A 27,734-nucleotide genomic window follows, 5' to 3' on the forward strand; every position below is an offset into this window, starting at 1 on the left:
CTCACCTACTTAGTACTACCACTCAGACAAGATGAATCTCCATACTGCATTTTTATTTTTCAGTGTAAGTGAATTTGAGCTCAATTCTAGTTTGATCGTTATTCTCTTCTTCTTCTTCCTCCTCTTCTTTTCCATCTTCTTCTTCTTCTTCTACTTCTTCCTCTTCTCCTTCTACCTTTTCTTATTTTTCTTCTTCTTCTACTTCTTGTTCCTCCTCTACTTCTTCTTATTCTCATTCTTCTCCTTTAGAGTGAAAAAGGAGATTCTCTCTTCATCTCACTTTCCACTCCTCCCACTTTCTCTCTCTCTCTCTCTCTCTTTCCTCTCACTGTTTTGCATACTCTTGCACTCTCTGACCTTAATTTTTGTTCTTGTTTAATTGGATGGGGGCACAAGAAGAACGTGCCCCCATTCGCTACGCCATCGATACGATTCATTTGTTTTTGTCCGATTCTGTCATCTGCATTTCGTCACGCTCATTAGGTAGGGCATGGTATTATATTTTCAAACTATATTTTTGTACTAACCAGATACCCTTGCGTAAATGTATGTTGCATGTATGTTGTCTAAAATGTCTCTCTATAGTTAGTACGATGCTACTACTACTACTACTACTGTTACAACTACTGCTGCTCCTACTACACCTGCTTATACTACTACCCCTACTACTACTACTACTAATATTACTATACTACTACTACTACTACTACTACTGCTACTACTGCTACTACTATTAGGAAATCACTGAAATTATGTTGTGATTAAACTCGCAAATGGTACAGAATGCAATATCAGGTTAACAAAATAATTTCACGGGAATGTCCTTAGTCCATACCCCAACCCCCCTAAAAAATACGCTGTATAGAACTGTAGAATGGTAATAAGACTTATACAATGTTTCTTATTTCCCTAATAATCTTGAATGACAAGCGAATCGTAGAGTTATGACACAGTTTAATGCTTATTAGCGTATCACTCAGGACAATTACCCCCTAGACAAATAACCCCTGGAAAACTACCCCCCCCCCCCCAGGACAATTATCCCCTGAAAAATTACCGCTTTGCACAATTATCCCACGTGGACAATTACCCCCCCCCCCCCCCGCCCCCGTGAACAATTATCTCCTACCCCTGAAAGTTACCCCCCCCCCCCCGAAAATTACCTTCAGTTCATTAAAGTGGAAGTACACCCTAAACATGGTTTGGTTTTAGGAACAGCATTAATGTGTTGTTTACTTTATTTCTTCAAGTATTTACAATATTAGAAGAATGTCTATTTGTCATGGTAAGCACAATTTATTTTAATTAAAAGCATTTCATTTGATTTGTAAAAAAAGACAATACAAATTTATTATTAGGGTGTCATAATGTTTGTTAATTAAGACTTTCTTTTAAAGATGGATTAATTCATTAAAAACGACCATCAGACGATTTCTGGATGTAGCCCCAGGCCTTTCCCAGTAAACACTCTGTTCAAATAAAAATGCATGTAGTTTTATCAGTTTCTATTCATATACCTAGAAAACAAAGCCATAATGTCATATGAAAGTACACTATTGACAGGCGAGATTGAAAATAATAGCTTTTGGTTCAAACAAAGCCATCGTGTCATATAATAAAAAGCAATTTGTTGACAAGCAAGATTGAAGATTTTTTTTCTCCAATTATTTCAAACCTTGTTTTGACAAGACTCACATAATCATATGAATTGTATTTTTATATCCCTCGATTGAAAATACTTGTTTTCAGTGTCAGTTCATTATAAAATAAAGTTGAATTTTGGTCACGCGATTACATTCTGGACATTTGTTGTTGTTTAGAGGTTGGTTGTGTAGTACAACCAGTGTATATTGCGAGCTTTTTACATACTAACATTGATAAGAAATCAATAATCTTGAATGGTAGTCACGGGCACTGCACATAATCGGGCATATGGGACTACACATACATGTGAGCTTTGGTCAAGGTCTTGTAGCTATTTCTTGTCGTATTTCGAAACATGGCTTTCTAGCCATAAACATATACAAAAAACATTGTTCCCTTTAGCCGGTACAAGTGCAATTCAATGTGATAGCAGTAGTTTTTAGTTTCAATTTTTTTAACAAAGAAACAAAAAATGTACAAGTGCAATTCAATGTGATAGCAGTAGTTTTTAGTTTCAATTTTTTTAACAAAGAAACAATCTTTGATTGTCCGGGGATAATTTGCCAGCTGGTAATTGGCCGGGGGGCGATTGTCCAGGGAGTAATTGTCCTATAACACTTTTGGACATGCTGGATATTTGACTGCAAGGCGCATGCGTTTCCATGTGTACTTTGAAAGAAGGAGTAGAATATACTGGCAATTAAACTGTGAAAGAACCAGTTTGGAGGCAATAAACCCTGTTTACTAACTTATGCACACTTTCATACAAATTTTCTCTTGACAACTAAAAAACTTGCCTGAGGCTTATCCGACTTAGCAACACATAATACATGTTAATTATCTAATACACTTGATTAAATACTCAAAGGATCACATTAATATTATTCAGAGAAATATCGTGAAAATTATCCCAAATGAATTTAACATCCTCCAGTTGTACAGCTTCCAAGCTTCAGTCTAATGCGAGTTTTAATTTGGAGTTATTATCAATCGAAAGTCTTACTTTTATATTTTGTATCTTGTCATAATTGATCATACCAGGTATATAATGTATATTCGAGTTCATTTATGTCTCGGGATTGATGTTCGTTATTTCCTTTAGTATATTTGAATATAACATGCGAATTGTTTAGTTATTTCACAGTCTAATGCATTTGGATGTGTGATTACCAGGCAATCATGTGCTTCCATGTGCGTTAAATTGCAAGCCATGAAACTCAATCTTCAGAAGACCTGTGAGTAAAGAGGTAGTTAGTTGCCTCCTGTTACTGGAATGCAGGGAACGTACAACCACCCCTTAGACATTCTTGTTCACAACGTTCCCGTTATAATAAGCCAACAGAAATCAATTTGTTGTTCAATCGGCACTCCAGCAGGCCATCAAGTATGTCTGCCTGTCTCTTTCTCTCCTTCTCTCACTCTAAATTCAACTACATATTTATAGTTGAATTTAGAGAGAGAGAAGGGGGGGAAGAGACAGGCAGACAGACATAGACAGAGACATACAGACAGACAAAGGCAGTGACGAACATACAGACAGACCCCAAATAATGATGTTAGGAAATGTCCATTCATTCATTCAAAATTGTGAAATCTTAAAGATAAAGTTGAGTTCTGGTCATGCGATTGCATTGTGAAAGAAACGGTGTGGAATCACAAAAGATTGATCATCTAGCATATAAGTATTGGCGTGTACTGCAAGGTTCTGGAACCCTCAAAATGATAAGAAATTTAGCCCAGTCCTGGTAAAAGAAACAAGCGATGTACACAGAAAAGCTTATATGGGACTACACAATCATATGGCATAAAAGATGAGGCTCATTTTTTAAAGCTGTTATCTGTCATATCTACATCAAGGCATTTAAAGAGCCATGCTTTTCAGGGAACATTTATGTTCTCCCACAATCGCATAATAGCAATGAAAACACTCACAAATTATTTTGTTCAGCTCTCCCCAGAACTCAACCTTCTCTTGAAATGTAGCCATAACGTTAGATGAATCCCGGAATGTATGTTTTCCTTTCCAACCATGCAGACACACCATAAAAACATGTATAATCCTAGTGTATAATGTTTTATTTCAAATCCTGTGTAAAACAAATGTATTTCTTCATCAATAACTAGCAAAATAACAAATTATTATTTTCAGTAAAGAGCGAATAAAAGGGGACCTCGACATGTGTGCGTCGTGGTTTATGGGATTTGGTCTCTTTATTTTTCTTAACTAATTAGACATAAGAGTTGTTGTTCCCTTTAGATCATAATCTATAGAAAATTAGAACTCATCTATTCTTGGCCTAAGATAGAGGGCTATTTCAATCCAATATACAATAACAAATTCCTATAATTCCAAATCTTCTTTGAAGAGGACATGATTACAAGGAAAAGTTTTTGCAATAATAGAATAATCATAATCATAATCATTTGGAGTGGCTTCTAGCATCTTGAAGTACAAGATTGGCTCATTTACAGGCAGGTGTTGTTTGAGTGCAGTAATTAGGGAAAATTAGGGGAAATGCATGAGAAAAAAATTGACCAACGCCCCTAATTAAAAAAAAAAGCCTGATCGTCCTTTAATGTATTGTTTAACAATGCTTCCAGTTTTATTAATCTGTGATGCATGGCCCTATACCCGTTATCAGTGTCACTGATATAGTGTAATATTAAAGCCCTACAAATATTGCGCTTGAACTAATGATCATGAAATGCTTTAAAAAAAGTAGAAATCTTTGAGTAACCGTTTTTACCCAAATAGGTTTTCCCCAATAGACTAAAGTGTTGTTCAAAGCTGTTTTGCAAACAGTTTTTGGCATTTTTTTTTATTCCAATCATAAATATATTGATAATTAAACGGGCAATCGGCTTGTAAAAGTCATGGTATTCCTGACTGACCTAAAGATGTATAATTATGATTGCAGCATGAGCTTAATCCAGGATTTTGTTTAAAATCTGAGGCAAAGATACCCGATCCCTTTAAAAGAATATTTATGTTCGTTGAAAAGGTAAACACTGTAATATCATAGGGAAAATACGCGAATATGAACTGAAAAAAACATCAATCTCGGACCGGTACTTGTAATTCTATCTGCTTGTGAGAGACTTCAAATTCTTCTTAAAAATATAAAACGATAATATAAAATACGATGATAGATTACTAGGTATTTCCTTTACATACGCGGATATAAAGTAGAAAAATATCAATCTCAGAGCGGTATATGTTATTCCATCTGCTGGTAACACCTTATAATTCTACTTAAACGTGAAACGAAGCTTGACTGAAGTTCGATCATGGGTTACTGGGTATTTCCTTGACAGAATCGTTTTCATTTTGCAAACAAAATGTGGCTCAAATTGAAAGACAATAGTAAATAGAAAATAAAGTTAATTACAACAGTTGAAATATTATGATATCAGTACGGTTAAGGCTCGTTCAGATACGACGAGGTAAACCACTACCAACAAAATAACCGCGTATAAATTTAATTTTAATGTATAAAGTGTATATAAATGGCAAGTGCGCACGACAAAGGAAGGACTTGCGCCTATTTACTGAGCACCGTGTTACAAACTGCTTCGGTTTTGCAGCGACATATCTGAACGCGCCTGTATGGTCACTCATGAAATAAAATGTGATTTTTTAATAATTTGTTTTGACTAAATATGCAGGTACGGTTGGTGGCAGTTTTAGAGAATTATTGGGAGCTCTCCCGGATTCAAGTTCAAGCGAAAAGCTCCTTTTTTAATGTAACATGCTGGCAAGATCATTTACGTATTTCCTATACTGTTATAAGGGACTTACTATATACAAAGATTATTATCAAACATCTGGCATTTTGGCTTTTCCCTAAAACATGTCGAATGAAAACTTGCCGAGGTTAATGACCCGAATGAATTTGTTCTTCACGGACATGAACTCCTCCCAATGTGCCTAGTGACAAACTAATGCATTCATCAGTTTAAGGTTAGTGATTTTGCTTTCCGTCAGAATGAAGTTTCCATAACAAAATTGTTGGTACGTCGGGCATACGTTCGGCAAGATTCGGGTGCAATCATGAATAAAATTGAATGTATTTGATAACTAGTCTTTTGCATTAAAGCGTGTTGTGATCACGAATAGCGCACGATCACATCAAAGCCTGTCTAAGGATTTACATAGGTAGTTGTCTTCAAGGATGTTCTTCCGTTTTCGGTTTGCTTGCGTGCATCAACCCCTAATGCCAATTGGTGAGTAAAGGGGGGTGGTGTCAAGAACGTAATCCCCTCCAAAAAATTCCCATCTTTCATATCGAAAGTAAATTAAACACCCCCTGCCAAATTTCGACACGAAATATATATATGCAAATGTGATTACTTGCTTTGTACTTGTCATATATTTTCTCCTAAATTCCGCTATCCCTTTTAAACCAAATCTTGGATACGCCCCAGGGCCCTATTTTACAAAAATTGTTTTCAATGACAAATCGTAAATTTATAAGACAAATTTGCTCTCAATCAATCAAATGCCACGATTTCAGTAGCCGATAATAATCATTGTAACTTGTCATTGAAAACAAGTGTTATGAAGTAGGGCCCTGGTTTATATCGTAGTTGCTTAAAGATGAAGTCGAGTTCTGGTCATGCGATTGCATTGTGAAAGAAACAGTGTGGAGTAAATCAGAAAAGGTTGATAATCTAGCATGTAAGTATTGGTGAGTACTACAAGGTTCTAGAATCATCAAAATGATAAGAAATTTGACCCAGTCTTGGTAAAGTTACAAGCATTATACACAGAAAGATGTATATGGGACTACACGAACATGTGACGTAAAAATTTGTCCCGAGTTGTATGCTGTTACGTGCCATATTCAAAATATTAAGGCATTTGAAGAGTCATGCTTTTCAGGGAACATTGGTAATCTGATGTTCTTCCACACTTGCATAATAACAATGATAACGCTCACAAATAATTTTTCACCTCTTCCCAGGAACTCAAATTTCTCTTTAAATCATTTGAACTCGTATTACATGGATATTTATCTTGTCTGGTGACACTTTTCCTGTTGAAACGGGAAGTTTAAGTCGAATTTCATTCTTAGTCATATAAATAACAATAGATATGTCCTTATTTGGTAAGTGTGTCTGATTCAGTAGATGGTACAACTTGGCATACAATGCCAGGAAGTATCTGCAAAGTGCCGTTGACATGGCAACTACCAAAACTGAACACTTTTTTTCCAATCAATAACATTTATCATAAGAGTCTTATGAATTACAGTTGCTAATGGATAATATTACATAACGTATTTTGAAAGGCAATTGCATTTTGTGGTTGTGATTATTTTGTAGGTATATAGTATTATACAAATATTGCATGCTAAGAGGTTCAATAAAACAAAATATATGAAACGTCAAATTAAGAATTTCCACAGGCCGAGGTTGAAATATAATGGCACAAGGAGAGCCTCAATTCTCCAATTTTCTCTTCTACAACTGACTTCTGCCAACAACGTTCGCAAAATCACGGAAATTCTGTGAATCCCCTTTTTTTCTCCCTGCAAGTTTTAAGGCTTTCGTTAATAAGACATGATAGGAGACACCGGAAAGGAGATTTTCCTGTTTTCACCGCAATACCGGAAAGTCGGGGAAATACAAAATGATATACTTATCATGAAATCTGAAAGCAAATCGAAATGCCTCCAGGGGCGGATCCAGGATTTTCCAACAGAGGGCCGCGTGAATTGTACGAAATTGCGAGCGCGAAACCTTTACGCGGGCCTTTACGGCGTGGAAACCGGGGCCCACTTAAAGGCCCCGGAAATGTTGAAGCTTAAGATGATCTATGGTACTTTCTAAGGCATGTCTAAGTAACCATTTATATGTGAATATTTGCTTTGTCGGAAGGAAAAGAAGGGGCGCACCCCCCCCCCCTTCTGATCCGCTCCCGATGACCACTGTAAATCAATGGTGGGTCAACCACTTTTAACTTTATATTGACCGTAAGTACGGGATCTATGATTGATGAGGTATTGTATTTCGTAGTTTTTCTGCAATGAGTGAAGTGTGTTCAATTTTACAATCGAAAATGTTCATAGCATGCTGCTTCAACATCAAGAAATCATCTGATAAGAGCCAGAAGGGCGTTAATTATGAATAAAGTTATACGAGGCAAGCCCTTCCTGCTCAAAACAGACGAAATGTCCATTCTATCTTATCCGCGTATACTTGTTTGTACGTATATATTTTGTCGGCCTCACGGGCGGTAGGCCTACTGTAATTCTAAGGTTCATCGTTTATTTAGTCAATGCAAATACAAGCTTTTTTCGATAAAATCTTAAGAACCATAATTATACTTTACCAATGATGTGTATTTGTTTTAAAGGAAATCACTGTCATCCAATATAAATATGTACGATCAATAGTACCTCCCCAATATTGAATGTGGTTGGATTTGACATGTTGCTAGGTAGGACAAACATCATGGCTTGACCTACATAACAACACGGAATGTATGCAATCTTCATTCTGACAATTGAAATATAACTATTCGGAACAGGCGACTGGTTATTTTATAACGATTTGTGCATTAGATTTAATTGCATTACGAAAATAGTCTATTAGAGCCCGTCTGCACTAGTTGCGCCAGGAGGGATTAGACCTTCCTGCATGATCACTGACATGTGGTTATCTCATCAAAGCACACCTCAATTGACATAAGAAAAAGGGACCAACGGTCACCGATTAGGCATTATTTGCTATATAGAGGGCGCAAGGAGCTATAAGTAGTGCAGTGGGGCTTTAAGAAGACCACAACCGACCTTGACACAAAGAATGTATAGGAAACAAAGGAAAGATTAACACATAATGAAAAGATGATCAAGGCGTGCCCACCAATCATCAAGGTGTATGGGTTATATTGCCAGATTGTCACGTAAGGAAAACAGATGGTGAGGTTCTTCGCGGTGATTGTGACGTCATTCACACTATCTTATTACTGAAAGTGTAAATTATTATAGTTTAAAGACTCTGGTAAAGCAAACCTGATATGCTTATCACACTCCCACAAGTCATCCGTTAATCATGGAGAAGAAATGAAATGCTGATTTTAAGTACTGCAGAAATGTTACAATGTAAGTTTTATTTTGAAGAAATATTATCGTTTAACATCATCATCTCTAATAAAATGAACATTACTACTAATAGCTTTAACTAGTAGTACCATGGCATAACATATTCAATAATTTAAAGCTCTGCTTTGATTCAGAGCAACTTGTCTTTATTGTTTTTGGATTTCCTCGTCATGTTTAAATCGTTAGTTCCTTTGAATGAGTGGGTGTATGAATTTATATTGGTGGGGTGCCAAACTGACAAACTTTTAAAAGGAGTGTCACATTATCTCATGGTTATTAGGTCAAAGATTTGAAAAGGTTGGTATATAAATTCCTGATAGGTTGTGTCTCTATGTTAAGCCATCTGAGCTTTCAAAAGAGTGCACAAATTACCATGTGCCCCCCCCCCCCTTCCCCCTCCCCCGTGACCTAGGAATTCATGAGAACCAAATTGTTATTAGAAATAATGCCTTGTGTTTGATACGTAGCTTTAACACATGTGTATTGAGTGCAAACGATGGAAATCAATCGACTGTCGTGGATTGAAACGGTTCTCCAATGAGCTAAAAATTTACACAATTCACTTTAAGTGTAAATGTTTTTAAATGTTGTTTCTATGTCACTTATAAAGGGTGTTCCAAAGGGCACCCAGCTAGGACCTTAACTATTTAACTCTTGTCAGTGTTATCGCGCTGGATACAGGGGGAAGCTTTTCTCGAAGATATTGATTATACATTTGTAGAAATCTTTTAAACGCAATTCGTAGCTTTTCGTAAGACGATTACTTTTTTCAGTTGCTCAGGATTATATATCCTTATATTTTCTGTTATCGGTAATCAGGGTTAAAGGAAATCAAACATAACATACTCGTTGCGATTGGTCCGGATAACGCCAAGACCTCAGGGTGACGCCAAACAAAACAAGGAAATTCCTCTTACATTTTGTTATCGCCCATCAAAACAAAATCGAGCCTGATTCTAGACGTCTAATTTCTTCAGACCTTGTCCTTGAATATGAGGTGGAAAGACAACATAGTTTCTTATGCAACGCGTAGACCTCACTACATTTAATAACGTGCATCATACATTTCAACTGGAATTTAAACAATATTATTGGATAGGGGGCGGGGGTGAGACAGATAACTAGAATTACACAAGGCTTTATGTTTCGTTTGTAAGGTGATCTGCAGCAGATTCTGCAGATTACCACTTGATTTCGTAAGAATCTTTATATCTTTCATATAACTATATATATTTATCCTTTTTTTCTGTACGTTTTTGTCGCCGTGTTAAAAACGCACAACCTGATCGCCATCACATTTGCACCACTTATTCCTTATGTCCAGAAAAAGTTAATTTCTTCTTCTTAGCGTGATCACTCAACCGTGAAGTCATCTAGGCGCCATTTTGTTAAATCACATTATAAGTCATATCTTCATAACCAACTATCAAATCTGTTCACATTACCTTCAGTACATAGCAGTCAGGATTGAATTTACAACCCCAATTTGAACTCTTTTAACCACAATGATGCTACAGAATTTCAGATTTTTCGAAAGTCACATATTTGCGTCTGGTAACGGAGACTACACGTAGTAGCAGGAAGAATATTGCGTTATCATCAAACGTGAGGTGCTGAAGCGGATAAGTCATTGGCGTGCTTTGGGAATTTCCCGCGAATTTGCGACTCGCTGAAAGGTCATCTAAAGAAAAGTTAGCATTAGAAATGTAAATGTAAAACGTTTGAAATGGATTTGTTACGCCCTCCCCCTCTTCCAACCCCAAGTAAAATTTGTTGGATACGGGGAGCTGTTCAAGTATTCTTATGGGATATGTGTCTCAAAAATATATGATTTCAATAGTAACATTTTTGAAAAGGTCGGAAAAGGGGGGGGGGCGTCTTACCTTTTCAGGAGCATCATGATTTATCTAAAAATAAGTGTGACTTGCGAAAGTGAAAATTTATGAGTTGTCTATATCGGGGCATCACTGTTTGACAACGAATTTTAGGCACCCCCCCCCCCCCCCCCCCCTTCGTAACACCCCCCTAGCTGCATTAATCGCATATTTGACATTAATCTACATATCCTTCTGCGTTCTGAATCTAATCTACGATATCTATTGATATTCAATAAAAACCTCAGGTGACTGTTTTTCTATGCGAAAAGAGTTCGTTCAAGATAATATTGATTTCGTTGTTAACGTGCAATATTATTAAAGAATGGAGAAGGAAACATCTACTTTACTTTCTCAATTGATTCTTTTGTCTCTGTTGTGTGTGTTTTTTCGGGCAAGAACTCTTGTGATCGGGGTCACCATGAACAGGTTAACAATTTTGACACGAAAAAGGATACTATCCCTGCCGGGAGTCGAACCCGGAACCTTTGAATTAGAAGTCCAATGCGCTAATCCATTGCGCCACAGGGACCTAGACAAGTACCCTCAAAATTCAATACGAATTTTAGCAATTTTCTATTTAAGATGGTCGACTAATGATGGACCTTTTACCTATAATAGACCCTTTTCGTCATGTAACTAAATTTATGCATAATGCCTTTGTGAAGCGCCTCGATACTATTCATTTCATTAACCTTTTATCTCAGTAGTCAGATTTCAAACTGCGTACATTGGTCCCCCCCCCCCCCACTCAGTTTTGTTTATGGTACGCATATTCATGTTCCCTTCCTTTGAAAGCACCCCCCCCCCCCCCCAATCTCCGGTGTGTAAAACTAATACGTGTCGGGTTTTTTAAAGCACCCCCCCCCCCTCCCTTTCTCCGGTGTGTAAGTCAATACGGTCGGACTTTGTTGCGTGAATAGTACCCCTTGACCGGGTATTTCAGGAACACGAATGCGGTCTCTCAAACCCTGAAATGGGGGGGGGGCGGGATTCGTTGTTGCTAGGTAGGACAAACATTTTGGCTTACCCTGCCTTACGACACGTAACAATTATATACGCAATTTGCATTCTGACCAGGTAGCTTCCTGTTCCGACTATTGTAATATGATTATTCGTAACAAGTGTATGGAATAATTCTTATCGAGGCACTTAAATATAAATCTGGTTCATTACGAAAACGGTATACTAGGTACAACTTCAGCTTAGCTTACATGTTTAACACTTTCATCTTTAATGGCCTAGGGATCATGAGTAATATATTAGTTCTAGGCAACAGACCGTTCAGCCCCAAATAGCCTGGATACGGATTTGTACATTATTTTTAGAGCACGACTCACGAGACGAAAAGGTCACATCAAATACATGACGTCATTCTTTCAAACTTCCTCCTCGAAAACACTGCAAAGAAGTTTGCAATATAAGTATAAACTCTCCTCTTCACCCAAAACTTTGAAATAGAGTGAATGCTGTAAATGTTGTTGGTAATTCTCGATGCTGATTATCATTAGTTTAATGGGGTATATGAATTAAAATACCGCAAATCCATGATTTAGGTTGTCGGTAAATTTGGAAACTGTGTAAAGACCTCCGTAATTAACCACCGAAATAAAAGTTTCTGAAATGTTGATGCAAAATTAGAATAAGGCAGGTTTTGATGAACTCCGAACAATTTCTTTAGTCATCCAGTTTAAGAGAAACCAATTAACCACTTAACCATCTGATGTATGACAGTAGGTTTTTCAAATGGTTGAAAAGAAAACATTCGGTCATTAAAGATAGTACAATACTTTCACGGTAGTCACCAAAAGATCCCTCACAAAACCATGTCATGTGATGCATGCAGAAAGACGGGTTGACTTCTGTTAAGGGTGATATTAAAATGCTTTATTTCTGTATATATCAGTGTTAAAGGTAATACAAAGTTTTGGGAGTTTAGAAAATTGTGTGGATAGTGATTCTTTACAATATTGATATATTTGGATGCCCCTGTGGATGTATTCTAAGCATTAGTAAATTAAGCCCCTAAAATAATTCTGCTTTCCAGAAAAACTGAATATGAAAATTTACCGGAGCTCCCGGTAAATTTTGATAAATTTCGAATAGCGACTACGTTCGTACAATAGTATCTGCGATCATGAAAATCTCAGAATATGTAGTCGAGATATATAATTTCCAAACGGGAATAGCTAATCGGTCGATTTTAGTCAAGAAACTTGTTTTATAGCTTAATTAATATCTTGACCTTGAGAGGGAGCTATACAACATAACAAGTTTATTATCTAAAATGTTACAACTTTAGACTCGATTTCAACTGCGACAACGATTACTGAATATTGTAGGATCGCATATGCTACCAATATGTTCATTTGAACCAAATTCATGACCCCATATCAAAACTTTGTATTATCATTAAGGTTATAAGGTAAGTGTAATATTTAACGAAACAATAATGTAAGTTTGAATGTTTTAATAACCTTACATTATTGCTGCATCCACCCTTACATAATGCACTTTTCAAATGAGTTTTAGGGTTTATATTAAAAGTTACTCTCATCGAAACTAAAGTCCGATGTTTTTTTTTAATCTATTGTTCCATCTCTTTACAGGTTCTATGCTGTATCGGTATTACTCACTGTAGATCTCGTAAGTATACTCGATAATCCAATTGTTACGTTTAATTATTGCACTTAGGTGATCATCTTTCTTGAATTAAAAATAATAACAATAATATCAATTAAACGTGTTTGTATAGCGCATGAAATAAAGGCGTAATTCCATGTCGCTATACCGTGTGAATCAAAAAAAAAAAGTTTACACCTAGAAAATTGCTAATCATTTTTTTAAATCATCTATGAACAGTAAATTATTATACATCTTGTGAAAGAGTGTTTTATCCCATATCATTTGGTATCATTTTTGTGCGGAATGTGTTCATGTTTGGATGAACAGGGGGCATTGTTTGCGAGAGTGCAAAAATCGATTTCCGCCAGAGTGATGCCTTCAGTATGTATTGTGTTGGGATTAGCGGAGTGAGAGAATGGATTGAATGTATCGAACGAAACGCATTGCTATGCTTTTTGCAGAAGTAAAGTCACACACACACACGCGCACAAATGTTGTTTGATGTTTGATATTCGATATTTGATATGCGTGGCATAATTCAATTTGCTAGGGATGTTATTTGGATCTGCAAAGACCGAATCATTACTCAAATCCCAAGTGTTTTATTCAAACATCACATAAGCAACTTTGGCGCAAGTCGATTTTTGCACTCTCGCAAACAATGCCTCCTGTTCATCCAAGCGTGAATACATACCACACCAAATTGTACTAAATGATTCGGGATAAAATACTCTTTCATAATATTTATACTAGTTTACTGCTCATAGATGATTTTTAAAATAATTAGCAATTTTCTAGGTGTAAACTTTTTTTGACTCACACTGTATAATGCTTAACACGGTGAATACTCTTTTGCGTTTGGTCTGATGTAAAAAGCACTATACACTATGAACATGACAGACAAAGAAAGCGGACAAAATATACAGTTCGTCAGGTAGACAAAGGAACATCCCTTCACTGCCATTATGTAAAAAGGTGAATATGCATGTGACACCTGTTCTACACATTTTTACATAATAGCAGTGAAGGGATCTTATTTTGTCTACCTGAGGAGCTGTATATTTTGTCCGCTTGCTTTGTCAGTCATGTTCATAGTGATATTATGTTAATGCCGCTAGCCCGGACCCATTACCTTTAACCTAACCTGAAACCCAAAGTCTTTGCTATGAGAGGTAAAGCTGTTTCTATAGGCTCCGCGGCGGCGCGCCGAGGGGCCATAGCAGGATGTAACATCCCCGAGAGCTAAAATAGAGACAGTAATGCTTGGAATATAAAAGCAGTCCATATACCTTTTATATACCGAGTTCACACAAAAATCTACAAAGAATGCTAACTTTATCCTTTTCTTGAGTAAAGACTGGTTAAAACAATATAGCAAATCTGAGACACTGTATGTACTAAATCTTCGCTGGAAAATTGCCTGAATATAACGACCATTCGGGAATCGCTCTCACACTTCACTGTATGTGGTATCCGCGCTCGCACACAGAAATTGTTTACACGTAAACCGATGGGGATCTCAGCAAAAAAATATTTATGCGACCCGTTACCCGGGCGCAACGGGCATCTTTCGCATTAACTATTGCCCTTCATCCGGGTAACGGTCATCTTTCTCATTAAACTATCGCCCTTCATTCGGGTAACAGGCAATTGTTCGTTTTTTTATTGATACGGTCAAAATCACGACTCCAATTTCGACCAATCAGATGACTTGATTTATTTCAACGTACTAAACGGAAGTATAAAAAACACATTTTATAACCTCACTTAAGAAATCCTGCTGCGATACCCATTGGTTTACTTGTTAAAATTGTTTTTGTGCGATCGCGGACACCATACAGTGCTTTTTGTCTGCGAATCCTAAATGATTGAAACTTTCAGTCAGTATGCTTTATATGCTCTCGGTGTCTTCATGGAGGAGTTTGGTGAAATGTTGGACAGTTACCTTCTCCACCCATCAGAGATCTTACTCGTGGGTGACTAAAATATATGGGTTGACGTCCGGGATGATTCAAAGGCCAGACAGTTTCTGAACCTACTATCGACATATGGGATGAAACAGCATGTCCGTGAACCGACCCACGACCACGGACATACACTTGACTTATTGATCACACGTGAACATGAAAATGTTATATCAAATGTAGTAGTGCAACCTGGTCTCTCAGATCATTTTGCTATACTGTGTAACATTACATTGGAAAAACCTAAACCTATTCGACAAAGTTTCTCATCCCGGAATTTAAAGTCTTTGGATAGGCAAAGGTTCTGTAAAGGTCTCCATGTAGCTTTATCTGTTCCTGACTCAGATTATGATGTTACATCTATTATTCTCTAAATATCTTATTGGATCAACTAGCTCCCAGAAAAACAAGAACTATAGTTGTCAAACCCAGGTGTCCTTGGATGACTGATGATATCCGAGAGGCAAAGTGCCTCAGGCGGAGACTGGAGCGTCGTTGGAGAACCACTAAAACTGAATCCGATCGGTCTCTATTTATTAAGCAAAGACAAATAGTGTCTCATCTCGCTAACCAGGCGCAAAAACATCACTACACATCTGATCTAGCAGACTGCAGTGGCGATCAGAAGCGGTTGTTTCAAGTTATAAATAAACTCTTGAATAGAAAGAAAGATCAAATTCTTCCTAGTAATGTGTCTGATCAAGACTTAGCAAATCGTTTTTCTGATTTCTTTATGAATAAAGTTAGCAATATTCGTCGAATTCTTGACGCTCGTGATAGTACAGGTTATCAGTCAGTGTCAGAAAGTGCCACTCCCTATTTGTCTGACTTTTTACCAGCCACAACTAGTGAGGTTCGGAAAGTCATTATGAATTCTCCACCATCTACATGTGAACTAGATCCTATTCCAACCTGTTTGATCAAAGATTTTTCTAATGAATTCACCCCATACATCACAGAGATTGTAAATTTATCTCTACGTTCTCGCATCTTTCCTGATTGTCTGCAACATGCACTCATTAAACCTCACCTAAAGAAACCAAGCCTTGATAAACAAGAGCTTAACAATTATTGTCCCGTTGCAAATTTAAAGTATTTTGGTAAGGTAATTAAACGTATAGTATCTACGCGTCTTCAGTCCAGCATAAATGACCAAAACCTTCAAAAACCCCTTTCAATCGGCCTACAAGGAAAACCACAGTGTGGAGACGGCACCATTGAAAGGACAAAATGACATTTTAATAGAAATGGAGAAGGGGAAAGTTACTGCATTAGTTCTGTTAGATCTCAGCTGCGCTTTCGATACTGTTGACTACAATATCTTAATCGACAGACTAAAAAAGGTTGGCATTGGTGGAACATGTCTTCATTGGTTTCGTTCCTACCTTTCAAATCGATCTCAAGCGGTTAACATTCATGATACAACTTCATCGGTTGTTTCTGTTTTCTGTGCCCCAAGGATCTGTTTTAGGTCCCCATCTGTTTAATGTATATACCTTACCACTTCATGAGATAATCAGTAAACACAATATAAGCTATCATATGTATGCAGACGATCTACAATTATATTTTTCGTGTCTTCCTATTCAGGAACAGGTAGAAAAACGTGTTGAAGATCTTGAAAGTTGTATTCGTGATGTACGAAAATGGATGAATGATTGCTATCTCAAACTAAATGACGATAAAACAGAATTTCTCTTGATAGGCTCCAGACAACAACTTTCCAAGATTGTTATAACTCATATACGTGTTGGTTCTGTGCACTTTGCTCCTTCAGATAAGGCAAGAAATCTTGGCGTCATTTTCGATACAAGCATGTCTCTTGATGCACATATTTCAAAATGTGTGAAAGCTGCCAATTATCATCTTCGTAATCTTCGCGCTATAAGGAAATTTTTAACCCCCCAAACCACTCTCATCTCGATAACTGTAACTCTCTCCTTTTTGGACTTCCTAAATACCAAATTCACAGACTACAAAAGGTTCAAAACGCAGCTGCCCGCCTTGTCACTAAATCTAAACGTTCGACCCATACTACTCAAATACTCAAGAACCTTCACTGGCTTCCAATAGAACAGCGTATCAAATATACAATTCTACTACTCACCTACCGTTCACTAAATGGATCAGTCCCTGAATATATTTCCTCTCTTCTTAATATCTCTTTAAGTTCTCATGCAGGTCTTCGTTCCTCTAATTCAACAAATTTAACACAATTAAGAACAAAGAGTTGGGGAGACAGAGCTTTTACAGCTGCTGCACCTATGGAACTCCCTACCCCATTCAATCAAAATGTCAGCCAATCAAAATTTGTTCCAAACAAAATTGAAAACCTATCTAATGTCTGAATTTCTTAGTTAAGACGTAGTGTATTTCACAATCTGATGTAATTAACGTTGTTGAATTATATTTAATTATGTTAAATTATTTTCGTTCCATGTACTTACCTTGTTAGGCGCTTTGAGCATCTCTTGGGGTGGATATGTGCGCATTATAAATGTTGTTATTATTATTATTATTAACTAGTACATCCTGTCATGACTCCTAGGCGCGCCTCAGGGTAATGGCAGGATCTGCGCGCGTTCCCTTGAGCATATAAGACAGCCAGGCCTCTCAAAGCAGTCGATTTCTCTATACTATTAATCCAAAGTCCTTGTTAAACTATTTAGTTTACTTTTGCTAACTAGACATCTTTTCTTTTCTTCCCCCTTTCGTCTACTGAAAAAGAAAACATGTCTGAAAGAGCTTCCTGGACCCAGGAGTATACATTTAGCTTCATAAAATACAACAGATACTTCTCAACTATAATCAACATTACGCCTAAGACAACGGAGACACGCATCAGCATACCCTGTCTGAACGTTGAGCGACAGCTTTTGAATATTACAGGTCAATCCTTTAATGTGACACGTCGTCCAAGATGTGAAACTGTTCAAATCTTCTCCACTGCTGACATTAATGTCCATGGCATGATGTTCAGTAGTGTAGGCTTGACTGCAGGGTTTTTAGCCCTACCGCACGAACAGCTAGGAAAGGAATACTTGGTTGATTGTTATACACCCATAAATCGCAGTGCACAAGTAGCTATAGCAGCTATATTTGATAATACAACAATAACTATTTATTGTGCAGATAATTGCACTTTTGAAAATGCTAGAGTATCGGGGGAGATCAAGTTAGGGGCTGGTGAATCTGGGATTCTGACAGGGGTAAAAAATGAAACAGAAATGACCGGAACTTACATTCGATCTGATGAACCTATCTCTGTTATAGTGGGAGCATTGAGTGTTTATATTCCACGAGATAATCTGGATAAAGGACATGGTGTCATTTTGGAGCAATTGCTACCCATTCCGTCATGGGGTATCGATCACATCGTACCACCTTTCCAGCAAACACCCAACGGTTGGATCTTGCGCATCTTGGCGATGAACGAAAGCACTATCATATCAACGACAGATTGCGGGGAGGAGGCCCCATCGTCACAAACCCTGGAAAGTAAAGACTACATGGATATCACGGTTAAAGGAACCAGTCAAAACCTGTGCCTTATTCAAGCTAACAAACCGATTCAAGTCATGCAATACGTTGCAGGCTCACATAAAAATAGGGACGATGGAGACCCTAGTATGACAATCATCCCAGCAGTAAAAAATTACCTTGGTAACACAACGGTATGTGTTAATAAAACGACGAGTGGTATGCGATACTTTGGGGATATTGTAGTTATGGGGGAAGAAACGCCGATGCTCCACTTTAAAGGTTCTTTGGTTCCAGAGATGAACAGGACTTGTTACAACATCAGCTCACGTCCTATTGAAGGATCGGAGTCCGCTTTGCGGAATGAAAGTTTCTGCCATTACTCGACCGAATTGCAAAATGGAGTATACCACGTGACTCATGGGAACCAATCAGCAAGATTCTGGGTCAGACTTTACACACTTCATGCTACTCTTGGTGCTGCAATGCTGGCAGATATAGGAGTTCCAGGTAAGAAGTAGTTCTGTAAAGGGATTGGGTATATTTGCCTCAGATTTTAACCACAATCCTGGATTTAGTTCATGCTGCAATTATAGTTATAAACCTTTACAGTAGGTCAGTAAGGAATCCCATGACTTATACAAACCGATTGCCTGTCTGATTATCAAGGTATTTTATGATTGGAAATCGAAATTCCAAAAAACCTTTTCCCAACGGTTTTTTTAACAGTACAGTCTATTGGGGAAACTGAGTATTGTAAAAACCGGTCACTCACAGATTTTTACTTTTTTGAGGCACTTTGTGATCATTTTGAAGCGCAATTTTTGGTATGGCTTCAATATTACACCATATCAGGGACACTGATAACACGTAGGGCCATGCATCACAGAGTTTTGAAATTGGAAACAAAATTAAACGATGCCTTTAATCTCTCGTCATTTACTAGAAAGATCACAATTGGATTTTGATGAAAGATTAGGTGATATTGAGATGGATTTTTAAAAACTCAATTATCAGGGCTCATATAAGACATCACTAAGCTCCGCTTATCTTCGAGTCCTTGTCAGTTCTGTTTTATATCATTGTTTATTTATTTTTAATATATGTTTTAGTGTATACTTATTCAATGTATTCAGAACTCATTAAAATAAATGAAATAAATGACATTTAAATTTGATAAAACAAATTTAAACGTTAGAATCTAATATGCGTCCAAAATATGGTTTTATTTTTTTCGTACATTGATAAAGTTTCGATTTGTGACAACGCGATTACATTGCCATGGTTGCGTGGAAGCAAGTGCAAAGGGGTTAATTATGTGGTACTGTGTACCAGTGGCGTACGCAGAATTTTTTCAAGGAGGGTGTTCCTGTGGAGATTTGGAATTTCACAAAAGGAATTGTCTCAATTTTTGCTTAGGATCACATGCTGTACCTGCATATTATGGAAGTAAACTCAAATGTTTGGTCACAACTTTCATATCATCATATTTCGAATAATAAGGGTGTTCTAATAGCAACACCTTCTCGGAAGACATTTCTTCTCTGATTTTCTCCCCAACTGACATTTTAAAAAAATAGAAAGCACACATATTAGTACTCGTACTTTTTCCAGCACCAACCTTCTTTTTAAAATGGCAATTCCAGACTTAGAAATTGGAAACTGTTCAATATCTTGCATCGGCTGGCATATGTGATCACTAACTCACACTTTCCTATATCGTCGTGCTTATTACGCAAATGTTGGTGATTGGTGCTACTCAATATATACAACCCTCTGTGGTAAAATCATTTTCATTTCTCATGCGAAGTCCTAAAAATCCCATTATATTTTATGCTCAAAATCAGTTGTTTGAAGCTCAAACACGACATTAGCTATAAGGAAAACGGGTTGTTTCTCAAGCAGTAACGCCCACCCCCTAGAACATGTAGATTATAAATGAAGGTAAGCGAGATAAATGTCGTAAATGAATGACACCCAAGTGCAAAACTCTAGGATTTTGCTCCCCTTTTCTAGTGATGGCCTTCTTTTTATGTCGACTCTTTTACAAAATCGTAGATCCAAGCCTCCCCTCCCCCCCCCAAAAAAAAAATATATATATATAGGCCTATATATTATACTGATTCTGCAAATTCATTTTTCTCTGCCAAGATGTTTTTTAAAATCCTATATACATTTAAAAGAAATAAGCCATTTCATCATAACTAATTGAAATATTCTTACAATAGATAAAGAAATACCGATTAAAAAAAAACAGAGGTGCACGTATTTAAAAATAAACAAAGCACGTATATGAGTAATCAAATTGTCTCAACAATAACTCGTTTTCGAATAATAAATCAATTAAAAATTATTATCTACTTGCTAAACCAAATGGATATATTAGTTTCACTTTTAAACAAGAAGATTATTTTGAATCTTTTCTGTTGGTAATTTGCGAGGTTTTGGTGTGCCGCTGTTTCGTTTTAGTCCGAAATGACCACCTAAATTGGCTTCATTGTGAAATACATTATAGTATTTGTTAATGAAAGTAATGGACGCCTTGACCGTGAACTTACATTCTTACCCCCTCCCCCCCCCCCCCTCTCTCTCTCTCTCTCTCTCTCTCTTAAGGTATATATATATATATATATATCCCACCCCCATCTCTCTCTATACATATATATATCTCTCTCCCCCATCTCTCTCTATACAAGTCACTCTCTTTAAACTCTTCCTTTTTATCATTTTCTATTCTTTTCATTTTTTTTTTGCCTCACTACCCATCGAAGAAACTACCGACACCAAGACTAGCGTGGGTGAATTGAAATGGAAAGTAAGTTAACAATATCGAAAATAATATCGCTAGTGATATTCGTTTGTCTCGCAATGTGGTCAATAAGGAATCTTAAAAGTTCACGACGTTTCGTGTGCATCTGCAACACTTCATCTGATGATAATAACTACTGTATTATTATCACCAGATGAAGTGATGAAGTGTTGCAGATGCACACGAAACGTCGTGAACTTTTAAGATTCCCTATTGACCACATTGCGAGACAAACGAATATCACTAGCGATATTATTTTCGATACTATATCCGCAATGAGTAATATATTTAGCATTAAGTTAACAATGTTTGGCAATGTGTTAATTGCAGATGAATAAGGATTATTTCCGATTGAAAGTTTGAGCCTCTAAAAGGACGACCATCGGATCAAGGCATTTTGTAGGATGTTCTCAAAGCCCGAGACACAACAACAACAAATAAACAGAGGGGAAACCCATTCCATAAACCATGCAGACAAGAAAGGTTAATTAACAACATACTGTTAAGATTTCCATTTTTGGGAGTATTTTTGAGAATCTAAACATGCTATATGAATCCATTGCAAAAATAGCTTAAGGGCCTATGAATCATTTATGAAGTATATCCATGGTAATTTATCTAAGGGAAACGCCTTCATTCAAAATATAAAGTTGAGACTTCAAGACAAATTCAAGATTAGTACTAGTAAAAAGTTAAAATCACTGAGTAACTGAGAATGGCCCACATACACATCTTTCTTATATACTCCTCCATTTCTTATTTTAGCAAGAGGACTTTGAAGCCCGATTTCCGGGAAATTTTTCAAGTTATAAGCTGGCTGAAGAGGCTCTCGGCAATGTCACATCGTGTCTCAATGACCATGAACTAGGTTCCGTTAACGAGATCGACATCGTCCTCGGTTTCTTCAAGGGCGTCCTCACAAGGCGACCTCTAATGAACGCAACCGTTGATCAGGCCAGGTCATTCCTAAATGTAAGTCAATATATTTTGTAAAGGTTAATTTACTTTCTGATCAAGAATTTCTAACCATGACTGCAGGAATCATATTCCCGCCCCTTTCTATGGGAATGGTATACGGGCAGCAACAATAGAGTGATTTTCCACTATAACTACATTTAAAAACAGCGTTTTGAGGCTACTATCCCTGAATTACCAACAAGGGACGCATACGCACGACGTGAGAGGTCATTGTGTAGGAACGAGAAAAACTGTCTTGATCGAACTTAAATTCATCGTTTGCTAAGTAACAAATGTAGGATTCCGAAGAACCTCACGTTACATGTTCGTTTATTTATCTTTTATAACACATCAAATACTGATAATTTAGCAGTCATGATTGATTCCTAAGAGCCGTTCACAATGATATCTTATTCTGCGTATTAAACGCACGAACATGGTGTCTAACATGCTCCCTTCCTTTTTCGGGAGTGGCTGGTCATGAGCGCCAAATCTTTCATTTTGGGGACATTATATTTTAAACGTGGTGTAGCCCCGTCCCATATTCCGCTTATGTTTTTAATACAATTTCCATACATTTTTTCCGTAAATATGTCTCTATGTATACATATTTGGCTTCCTGTAAAATATCAATATCTGACAATGACTTGCCAAAAGACTGAGGTGCCTAAATTTGTGAATGTATTTTGTCCTAGCAAAATGAGATGAACGCTTCATTTGCCTTGAAATTGATGTGTCTTCCAAGCGTTGGCACTTGCAGATGATTACCCATGCAGGATGCAGAACTTGTGTTTGTATATATACATGTTTATGTCATGGTGTGTTTACATCACGCAGGGAACCGCCGATGTGCTGAATGTTCTCTTTTCCAACAAGACTACTGAACACCTTACGAGAGCATGCGTGGAAGGGGTGAGTACCATTTCCGTGTTCCTTTCATATAATCATGTGGGCTATGTTTACGGATAGTCATCACAATGTGCTCTCAGCCCGAACTAAATTTGAACATGCTTTTATATATGATCATATATATCATTTCTGCCACTGTGTCACAGCCAGCTTAAACAGACTATATATTAGATCATCTATGAAATATAAATTAATACATTAACGTGTGGTCGGAATCGCAGCGTATTTTCAGCCATTGTAATAGGTTATATTCTCTACGGGGAGGGAGGGTGTCATTTAGTCTCAAAGCGAAGACCAAGTGGGAAGCGTGATGAGTAAGACGAGATGTCATTCCTTTATTAGGCTACATTGCTTTGTTAAAAGAAACTTTCATTTAGTCGGGTTTCTTGCTTTTTGGAGCTGTGCAGATATCCAAATCCAAACAAGATTTTTAAAATGCATTGACTGAATGAAGGTGTTGAAACTAGGGCCTTGTTTATAAAAAATAAAAAAAAGTAGCGACGAAAACATACAGGCCTTAAGATAAAAAGGAACAGTTCTAGAGCCAGCAGCAGAGAAAATGTAAGTGACGCCTAAAGATGCCAAGGGCCACATTTACCATTGTAACTTCCTCCTTGTATTCCCTTCTGAGTTGTACGTCCTGACGTTATTTATTTCCTTGTCGATATCGTATTTAAAAGGGGTCCAGCGTGATAAATATCTGATTTTTTTATCAGCAGTAGAATCAGTCTGGTGAACGTTTGCGCAAATCCTAGTAAAATTGGAAAGTTAAGAATTTTTTAAAAGTTGCAATCGATCAATCGCACACAATAATACGTAATTCCATTTTGATAATCCCAAAACCGATCTTATAATAAACATCTAGGTACAGTCTCGCAAAGAGTTAATTTTATTCGCAACGTACTTGCGATTAAAATCAATCGGAACTAATATGTACATAAGAGATAGGAGACTGAAAGCTTGCGATCGATTGGATGACTTGCAACTGATTTTGATCAATGGCAACTCTTTATAAGACGTGGCCAAAATCATAATTATGTAGGCCTACTGCCTTTCGACCGCCACTGTGAACGTTGTTTATTTCAAATCATTTATTTCACGATGTAATCATGGTAATCGCTTCACCAGCACTCATCTTTATCTCTTTAATTACTATTGGGGGAGGTGGTGAAGAAGAAAAAACAAATTGTGTTAGGTTTGTACTCTTTCACTTTTTACAAATATTATCAGCATTTGTAAATCCAACAAATTGTTTAAATAATCATTTAAACGTCTATGATTATATCATGTCCTATTTTTCTGCAATAGAGTATTATTGTCCAGAGTTGGAGTAATAACAGGAACTTGTACGGTTTCCGCTAAAATTAAAAGTCCAGGAAATACCCTTGAATAAATGGTGTCAACTGTCTTATCACAAGTACTGGTTGCCATGGATAATGTATGTCTTTACTGATTTAAAACAGAAGAGACACTTTAAACCAAATAATATAAACAGGAAACCAAACAGTTACTCCCGATGAATTCTAATTCCAACTCTGATTCAGCTAAACAAAACAAACAAATCACTCATTCATTACGAGGATACCAAATACTTTGTATATATATATATATATATATATATTTATACACGTTATTACTTATTCTTCGTTGCTGTCATGAGTTCATGTTCTTGATTAGCTATAATTACATGTATTATTATTATTATCATTAATTTCTTAAAACTATTGTTCCTAATTATAATCATTATTAATCTTTTTTTTTAACTATTGTTCCTTATTGTTATTATAAACTTGTTAAACTATTGTTCCGTATTATGTTTAACAGGGCCTTATGGAAGACCAACATTATTGGTGATAATGAGTCACTCTGTCTAAATATCAGAAATGAATAAATTCAAACAACTAAAAAGGCTATAACATTATGTAGTTACCTTCTTGGTCTAAAATATAAAAAGGCACGTTGGCACATTTTATGATATGTGTACTTAAAGAGAAAGTTGAGTTCTAGGAAGAGGTAAAAAATCATTTGTGAGCGTTATCATTGTTATTATGCAAGGGTGGAAGAACATCAGATTAAACATGTTCCCTGAAAAGCATGGCTCTTCAAATGCCTTCATATTCTAAATACGACACGAAACATCGTAAAAATCGGGGGGTAGGTTTTTTCGCCATGTGCTCGTGTAGTCCCATATACATCATTCTGTGGACAGTGCTTGTAACTTTGCCAAGATTTGGCCAAATTTCTTATCATTTTGATGATTCCAGAACCTTGCAATAAACACGAATACTTATATACTAGATGATCAACCTTTTCTGATAGATTCCACACCGTTTTTTTTCACAATGCAATCACATGACCAGAACTCAACTTAAGATAAAGTTGAGTTCCGATCATGCGATTGCATTGTGAAAGGAACAGTGTGGAATCGATCACAAAAAGTTGATCATGTAGCATATATAAAAGGGGCCCACACTCTTAAGCCGTTAAATGTCATACTTAGACTATGTAAGCATTTGAACAGCCATGCTTTTCAGGAAACATTTTTTTCTCTAATGTTCTTCCACACTTGCATAATAAAAATGAAAATGCTCTCAAAAAAACTCAACCTTCATTACAGATGGTTTCTTTTTTCCTTCAGCTTGAACATATACTAATTAGATCCATTTATATAGCGCAGCTGCTACTCTACAGAGCTCTTTTACAGACACACAATACAAATCATTTGAAAGCTCCTGAAAACAAGTTTTTCTTTAATTCTCTTTTGAAGACAGCAACAGATTAGGCTTTTCAAATGTCAAGTGGTCGGTTATTCCCAAGCTTAGCAGGAGTGCAATTTCATTTATAGTCTTTACCGAATTCAAGATTATATTTCAGATTTTTGAGGCGTGCGGGTAGTATGTGTGTGGGTGCGCACGTGTGTGTGTGTGTGTGTGTGCTTGGAAAGCTTAATGTGCACGTGCGTCATAGGGATTGTACATAGTGTGTATTAATCAAATATATGATTATTCATGTCTGGGAACCATCCAAAAGACGTGACTCAGATTCGAACGAGAGTCTGTTTGTTAAAGCTTATCTGAGTTTATAGGAGGGATTAGACCACACCGCAAGGTCACTGGACAGTTGGCTATCTCATGGGATCATGGGGGACCAATGGTCACCGATTAGGAATTGTTTTCTATATAGAGGGAGCAAGTAGCTACAAGTAGGGCAGTGTGGCTTTCAAAGGAAGGGAGCACGCAGGGTATCGTTTCACGAAACAGTACGAGTACCCCAACATCCCATGAAAACGCGTATTACTGACAACGCATGCGTTTCAACAGGAAACAGTTGAACTTGTAATTACGCACTTTCGTGAAACTCTGCCCTAGTAAAAACAGCTAAACAAACTAACATATCCTTCTTTTTAAACAGAAAATATAGTGAAGCCTCAAATATGTACCACAACATTGAAATAGAACTCTCAACATGTGGTCATTCTACCGGAAATCTTTACATCCTCGTTGTCATGCGGACACAGTCGTGGTAGACATAGTTTAAAATCTCATCAATATATTGCTCCAGTAAGACACTCAAAGCATGTAAAGTACTATACGAAATGTAAAGGAAGACGAACTTGCTGAATATCATCATGTAAATACGACGTTACACGACTTCATGAAATATTTTACTTTCACATCTTTGGTGCTTTAATGCCGAATAATATGTTACTAAACGCCCCAGACCACCTATACATTGTTTTCTGTCATCACTTCTACTCGGAAGCTATTTAATGATAATTAAAACGTATATTCACCCCCCCCCCCCCTACTTCATTTTAACATGAAGTGAAAGCTTTTAAATAAATTATTCCCTAATATTTTCATTATATGAAGACAAATGTTTATTTGCCACGTTCTGTTTCTGCAGCCGGGATCGAGGTCCCGGCTACGAAACCAAGCCGATGCGAGATCTTATTCATTATTTTTTGATAAATCAAATTATAAAATGTCCTTTCATCACGATCCTACCGATCAATTGTTGGTCCTCACTGGAGATCGTGACGTAAATGCGCTATGAATGTATGATTCGCCAACTATATCAATCATACTTATTAAATCTTCAGAAAAAACATAATACTTTATTTTTTTAATTGAAAATATTGATTTGAATTATAAATAAATCATATTTGTCATATTAAGACAGTAAAAGAATAAATATCTCTATTCAATGTGTGCTGATTTATATATTTCCAAATTGGATGGCAGGGATTCGGGCGTACGCGTGGGAGCTGTCTAGTCTTAGATATTAGGGACTTTTAGATTGAGTGGACGAAAACACGACGAACGCCGACTGATCATGCGTGTCAACGTAGTTAACTGCCCATGTT

The 27,734-nt window shown here is 36.9% G+C and overlaps 2 protein-coding genes and 1 non-coding gene across 3 annotated transcripts in view; 2 read left to right on the forward strand and 1 right to left on the reverse strand.

Moving 5' to 3' along the window:
• Positions 1-19,110, forward strand: LOC115925020 (IgGFc-binding protein-like). The gene is made up of 4 exons (XM_030988154.1): positions 1-64; positions 13,234-13,270; positions 17,941-19,046; positions 19,099-19,110. Exons 1-4 carry the CDS (start codon positions 32-34, stop codon positions 19,108-19,110), a joined length of 1,188 nt encoding a protein of 395 aa, XP_030844014.1. The 5' UTR covers positions 1-31.
• Positions 11,083-11,156, reverse strand: TRNAR-UCU. The gene has a single exon. It is a non-coding gene; the product is annotated as a tRNA-Arg (tRNA).
• The window catches only part of LOC764215 (adhesion G-protein coupled receptor D1), a 22,166-nt gene continuing 13,497 nt past the window's right edge, over positions 19,066-27,734 (forward strand). The window contains exons 1-4 of the mRNA XM_030988630.1: positions 19,066-19,203; positions 21,465-21,508; positions 22,268-22,474; positions 23,297-23,371. Of these exons, the coding sequence (XP_030844490.1) occupies positions 19,179-19,203; positions 21,465-21,508; positions 22,268-22,474; positions 23,297-23,371 (351 nt within the window). The 5' untranslated portion in view covers positions 19,066-19,178. The remainder of the gene's footprint in view (positions 19,204-21,464; positions 21,509-22,267; positions 22,475-23,296; positions 23,372-27,734) is intronic.

This window comes from Strongylocentrotus purpuratus, unplaced genomic scaffold (assembly GCF_000002235.5).
Source record: "Strongylocentrotus purpuratus isolate Spur 01 unplaced genomic scaffold, Spur_5.0 spur5_scaffold_17, whole genome shotgun sequence".
Taxonomy (NCBI): domain Eukaryota; kingdom Metazoa; phylum Echinodermata; class Echinoidea; order Camarodonta; family Strongylocentrotidae; genus Strongylocentrotus; species Strongylocentrotus purpuratus.